The sequence below is a fragment of the Apteryx rowi genome, unplaced genomic scaffold (assembly GCF_003343035.1).
Source record: "Apteryx rowi isolate R43461 unplaced genomic scaffold, aptRow1 scaffold_328, whole genome shotgun sequence".
In the NCBI taxonomy this organism is placed as follows: Eukaryota; Metazoa; Chordata; class Aves; order Apterygiformes; family Apterygidae; genus Apteryx; species Apteryx rowi.
The window spans coordinates 528602-535005 of record NW_020449730.1 but is presented as its reverse complement, the minus strand read 5'-3'; the positions used below and the strand labels follow the sequence as shown (position 1 = coordinate 535005).

The 6404-nt window shown below is 39.6% G+C and overlaps 1 protein-coding gene across 7 annotated transcripts in view; it reads left to right on the top strand.

The window, feature by feature from the left end:
- Positions 1 to 6404, top strand: part of PITPNB (phosphatidylinositol transfer protein beta) — a 38131-nt gene that overhangs the window by 401 nt on the left and 31326 nt on the right. For 6 of the 7 annotated variants that reach the window (XM_026071541.1, XM_026071545.1, XM_026071543.1 and 3 more), the window contains exons 2-5: positions 2419 to 2449; positions 3327 to 3472; positions 5422 to 5513; positions 6125 to 6132. In XM_026071541.1, the coding sequence (XP_025927326.1) occupies positions 2419 to 2449; positions 3327 to 3472; positions 5422 to 5513; positions 6125 to 6132 (277 nt within the window). The remainder of the gene's footprint in view (positions 1 to 2418; positions 2450 to 3326; positions 3473 to 5421; positions 5514 to 6124; positions 6133 to 6404) is intronic. The other variant, XM_026071542.1, reaches the window with a different exon arrangement.

Sequence of the window (6404 nt, the reverse complement as noted above, 5' to 3'; positions counted from 1 at the left end):
CCGTCTCTGCGCCCCTCTCGCGTCCTCCGCGCTCCGCGTTAAAGGGCCGCGCGGCAGCCGCTGCGGGTGAGGCCTGTCCCGGGCCTGTCCTCGGGCCGCTTCCCACCGGGTCACCGTCCGCGTCGCGGTGCCCTCGGTGCGGGGTAGCGAAGCCAGGAGGCCCTCGGCGCCCCTGCGCGCTGAGCGGGGAGCCCGAGCTCGGAGGCAGCCGCCTGCCCGCTCGGGAGCCATGCGTGGCTTCGCGAGYCCGGCAGTTGGGTAAAACGCTCCCTGAAGGCCGCGAACAGCTTCTGCTGGCAAACTGGCAACTGCGTTTGTCTGTCCACTTGGCTGTGAACTATGTCCAAGCTTGGCCGCATCCGGACTGCGCTCTGGTAGCAAAGACAGAGAATGGTTCCAAAACAATAGGCGGCAGAAAGCGTGCTCCTTAGGTACAAATCAGGCTTCCAAGGGCCCTTCAAAGCTTGCACCTAAACTTCAAAGAATAGGCGGAAGTTGGCAGAACGGGCGTGCGGGTGCCGTACCCTCACAGCGAGGCATGCCGAGCCAAGTGCGCTGCTGTTCTTGCCTTTTAGCAAGAACTTGTTCCAGTCCTCGTGGGGGAGGCTGTCTGTCTGTCTTTCCGCTTTCTTACAAGATAAAGACACGCTGTGTTCTCTACTCACACATCCTCATTAGCTTTCTTTGGTACTCTGCTCTTTTGAATTGCTGCATTATTTGTCTGTCATCGCTCCTAAGTTTGAACAAAACTGCTCTTTCTTTAATTCCTCTCCTTTTCCCACACATACACATTAGCTGTGTTTTGCTAATTATAGCCCTGTTTTACGTGTTGCTGTGTTATGTGTTGACTAAAGTTGAAGTTACCAAAGTCTAGTATGCTGCCTTGCAGGTCATGAATGGTTCCTGTTCTGGTATTGAGGCAGCAACTGCTACTACCAAAACTGGTGTCTTCTATGTCCATGGTTCTTGCTAGCCAGCTTTAAAAAAAAAGTGTAGGGACTTCTGGTCAGGAAAAATGACATATGACAGGGCTCATTATAGGTATTGATTTTGGTTGCCTTTTGCCCTTTCTGTATTTGGGTGCAAGCTCTGGTTTTGGTCTGAAACTTGCCATGATTTCACATTTGGGGTGGGTGATGTTTTTCTCAGCTTCTCTCTGAAGGTTTCGGATGATTTAAAGTAAAATTATTTCAGTGAGACGTATAGATATGTTAAAATACAAAATTTTTACCCAGTAGGAGATAAGGAGAGAAGTTGCATGGAAAATGTAAGATGTATTTATTTAAGACTAAATTTGATGTGCTGGGGTGACAGTTTCTCAACAGTACGGCATGTTCTGCCTTGTGGGGCTGGGAAGGGGTGCACTCAACCTTTTTGTAGTAGGCCTAAATAAAAACATCAAACCCACCATTCCCCAAAGTGCTGAGGGTAGCAAAAGTTGAATGAGTTAACTATGACTTTTTTCCTCTTTAAATCAGTGGACAAGCTAAATTTACATAGATATTTTCAGGAGTATTCCATTGTATTGAATCTTAATGGTCACTCAGTTTGTTGGTAAAGGAGTTAACATTGACTAAAAGCAGTAGTTTGTTCCTCATAAAACTAATCTAGGTACTTAGGATTATATACAGGTGATTCTTGTATTGAAAAGGAAAAATAATTCAGAAGGCTTAATGTTATTTTAAGGGTAACTGTTCAGAGTTGAGTGCTAACTGTAGTATTAAATTTTTTATAGAAGTTTTACAGCAAAAATAACTTGTCTGCATTGTCTTCGTCTATTTTATTATGTAAGGTGAAACTAAAAGTATTGTCTCTACAGTATACTATTACTGTGAAACATTAACTTTTGCATCTCCTGACATTGTTGTTAACTGCGCAGTTTATTGTATTGGAACTGAACTGTTTGCCTAAATGCACCTGCTTCTGCCACCTAAATGTGGAATGAGCTCTGGTTGTTCTTCCAAATGATTGATAACTGCAGTAATTGCCAGCATTCATTTGTAGACTCTGAGGGCCTGTGCATTTGTTCTCCTTTAAATTGTATGGACAGGGCTGTTTTGGGTGTTATATATGAAAAAAACTAAGGCCTCAAAGTTTAAACAAGTGCAATACAAAGTTATGGCAGAGCTGGGAATAAGTCCTAGGTTTTCTGGCTCTTCTTCTGCAGCTTCTAGCATTATTAACCCCCTTTTCTTTTCCCCTTTGTAAAACATCTGATATGGGATTTTACTTGGGTTTGTCGCTTTATATCCATGCAGCTTTATTGTGTAAGGTATTTATACAAAGAAAAATTGGGTTAACTGATTTTAACGCTTCCTTCTTGAATATCTTTATTACAGTTTGTATCTGTTACCTGCAGAACAGATGAAACCTGACTATTTGCTTCATTTTATTGATTTTGCTCTTTTCCTCTTTCAGCCGAGTGGTTTTACCGTGCTCAGTGCAAGAGGTATGTCCTCATCCTACCTGTTTTTGTTTTGGGGGGATCGGTGGGAAGATGCTACTGTCTTATTTAAATCTGACTAGCCTGGATCCAGATATTTCCTGTGCTGTGCATCCACCAATCTACCACATGTGTAAGCCACCAGTCAAGCAGAATGAACCTCTTGCACATCAGTGAATTTCAAAGGAGGCAAATGCCTACAGGCCAAGAATCTTTAGTTGTTTCTGAGCCACTCCATGGCTTACGATAAAGAAAAGAAAATTGTGCTACTCTGCACTGCAGCAGAATTTTCCTGCTGATCGAGGCATTGAGTGACTTCAAGATGGTAGGGACCATCTTCCAAGATCTGAAACCAACAACTTAAATGATACAGAAATTCATTTAACTGAAACTCCCTCTCGGATGTCCAAATGTATTTCTGAGGGAAGATGTTACACCTTCTTTCTTCTACAGTTTGCATTTTATTGGTCCTGTCGGGTTGGTATCTAGTTGGTTAAAAGTATGAACTTGGGAGGCTCAGTGCTGGAAATAAAACTAATCATTTCAAAATCTTAAATGTAAGCTAAAATTTATATTTATTTTATCGAATTAAGGAGAACTTTGCTTGTGGGACGAGGAAACAAAGAGTAACACAATTGGTATGCTATACCAAAGTGCTGTGTTAATATGAAACAAGTGGTGTACAGATCTGATTCTGGTGAACCACAGATAAATTTTGCCATATTTTGTCATATTTTACTAAATACTCTTTATAGAATGTTATTTTTCTTTCCTAATCATCTTCATTTACTACTAAATTTTCATTGGAAAAATGTAAATTCTGTGCACATCGACTGTTTTGTCTAATTTTAGTACTGAAGTTTTGCCTCTCTTAACCTTTCAGTATCAAGTCGGGCAACTTTATTCTGTGGCAGAAGCTAGTAAAAATGAGACAGGAGGTGGTGAAGGAATTCAAGTCTTAAAAAATGAGCCTTATGAAAAGGATGGTGAAAAGGGACAATATACCCACAAAATCTATCATTTAAAGAGGTGAGAAAAGCGTTGATCCATATTATGTTCGGTTGGTTTTGACCAGGAAATGTTTAACAGTGGGGGGGGAACCTGCCATCCTTTACCATTCTGAGGTACTTACTTGTCTTTTTTCTACCACTCTGTAACTTGCTGAATTGTGTGTGAATGCTCTGGTGAGTGGGAAAACATGTGAAATACAGTGGATTTTAAATATGTAGGATGGAGTAATGCAGTAACGTGTAAAATGTCTGTTCTGTGAATAGGCAGATGTCTCTCCAAGTAGGAATAATCTGAATTATTAGCGTGCAGCCAAAATGATAGGTTAGTATCACAGATGCTTTGCAGGGTAGTCTGAAGGACTGTAATGTTGATATAGAAGGGTGGAAGAAAGGAGAATGACTATTGCACTGTAAGGCTAGAATGTCTTTATTTAATCTGATATATAATGAGTTCTTATTGCATGGATATTTTTTGCGTAATGTTCTACAGAGCATCACACAAGTTCTTGCAGTGTGGTAGGGTAATTCATTTTGTGAGAAAGAATGAGTAAGAGAGAGGATATTTTTAGAAGTTATGTGTACTGCAGTGCTGATAAAACCTGGATTATTTGGGGAGATGACCCAAATCGTATCTGAACCTTCAGGGTTTTTTGGTTGATGCTACTCCAGAGGGCTGCAGTACGGCAAAGGGAAGCATATTTTTTGAATTTGTATCTGATGTCAGGTTGTGAGGTTTAGTATTCAAAATGTTCATAATTGGAAAAAGGATCAAAACTAAGTTAGAGAATTGATTGTATTTGCAGTGGGCTATTTAGGGGGGGGGGAGGATAAGAAAAGGCACAAATATGACATGGGATATACATACAGCGGCACCATTTAAAAGCATCTGAATGTTAAGATGTATCAGTAATGTGAACATAAACATGAAGGAAAATTTCCTTCAGGGCTGTATTATATATTATTGTTGCATACAAGTTATGGGTGGTCATTTTTTTGTTTGGCTTTGAGCATTGGACTTTCAGATGCTTGCAAACTAGAAAGAAGCTAGAGGGTAAAAAGAAGTATGGACAGCATGACTTGTATGGAAGAGTTGAAAGAACTCTGTTTGCTTAGTCTGGAAAAAGAGAAGTCCCAGGTGAGCAGGACATAAGTTTCCTGTTATGTGAAAAGGAATTGATCAGTTGGCTTTTTTCCTTTGACTGTGAAAGAAGGACGGACAGGAACTTATTTGCTGTATTTGGGGAAAAAACTGAGGAAAGAGTGCTTACATAGATTAAACTCTACCTGTCCCTTATGCAGACCCATATATGAAATTTGTTTGAACTCACCTACTTCAGGGCATCAGCCTCAAATATGCACCTAGGTAATACCAAATTTCTCTTGTATGGGATTTTGGTACTTCTTTCTTGAGCATCCAGTTTTTGACAACTGTCATGAACAGGCTGTTGGATTTGAGAGGGCAATTATTATCGGAGATTATTATCAGTAACTCTGCTGATGGCGAGCTGAAGTTTTCCTCTGAAGGCATGGCTGAAGTGGTTGAATGGCCTTCCATCCAGGCTCCAGGCCAGCTGAGTTACAGGCTTGCTCTACTGCTGACTTGTGGTTTTGCTAGAGGGTTTGGAGACGAGATCTCTTGGGCAGCGCTGTCTCTCAACAGTTGTCTTCACTGTGCTTGAGAAAAGGAGGTGTAGATAGCACAGCTTCCATTGTGATCACAAATGCTTCCAAAATTATTTCTAAATTGCTCTTAATTACTTTGTGATTATCTTCCATAATTTTCTCTTAATTACTTTGGGAACAGTAACATTGTTGGAGTTTCTGCATATTTAACTGTAGATTACTTGCACATCATAATTTTTAAAAACCTTGAGTAAAATGTGTCTTTCTTGTTAGAATGAAAAAAATCAATGAGGATCTTCTGTTGGCAAAAATTTAAAAAGTGTGAGTGATGTTTGTTTTTCACAGTAAAGTTCCTGGGTTTGTAAGGATGATTGCTCCGGAAGGCTCCCTGGTGTTCCATGAGAAGGCTTGGAATGCATATCCATATTGTAGAACAAGTAAGCATGTCCTGCATCAAATATTATATTTTCACTGTTCTATTAAGAGATGATCTCAAATGGTTTAGGATGAAAGTGTGTGCCATCAAGTGGTAAATATTTTTCAAATTTTATTGTTGCTTTTGTGAGATTTCCTATTTCGAAAGGGGATCTGCTTCAGAAAAGCAACTTATGAACCAGTTTACTGGTTCCTACATAGTCTTATTGTGCAGTATCCCTAGCATAAGACTGAAGAGTTGACTGTCTTTCTCCAAATACAGAACAGAGCATGTTTGAAAGGAAGTAATTTAATTCCTCATAGTCTGTTAGAATGTTGTGAATGCTTTATTTTAATACATTTAATTGCATAAGTTCTAAGAGTAGGGTCTACTTCTTTGGTTTGTCTTTGTTGAATGGTTTGAAGTATTGCATAATGAACTTCTAAAGTTAAGGCTAGCAAACTGTATTCTGCTGAATTCTGCTGACTTGATGCACACAAATGCTATTAGTCTAATTTTCAATGTTTCTTATCCTTTGAAGCAATCTTTATATATGAAACTTGTCAGAAACTATTATATCTAATAATATTTTGTTTCCTTTTCAATTTCATTGCATGTGATTCCGTTGACCAGTTGTGACAGTGAGTATTTGAATTACTATCAGTCCTATGTTGAGTTTTTTGAAAAACGTTTTGAATCTGTTTTTACTGTTACAATTGACTCTTTGACTCTATCAAGCTAGCTCCAAGCTTTTACATATGCCTCACCAGAATTTCTGGCATGGAGCTCCCTGTTACTATGTTTGTCTGCTACTTGGCTCTAATTAGAAACAACTGTAATTTGTCAGAAAAATACTTTCATTTGCTACATCTTCTTTTGTGTCTTTACTCACCAGTACAGCTGCAGAATGTCT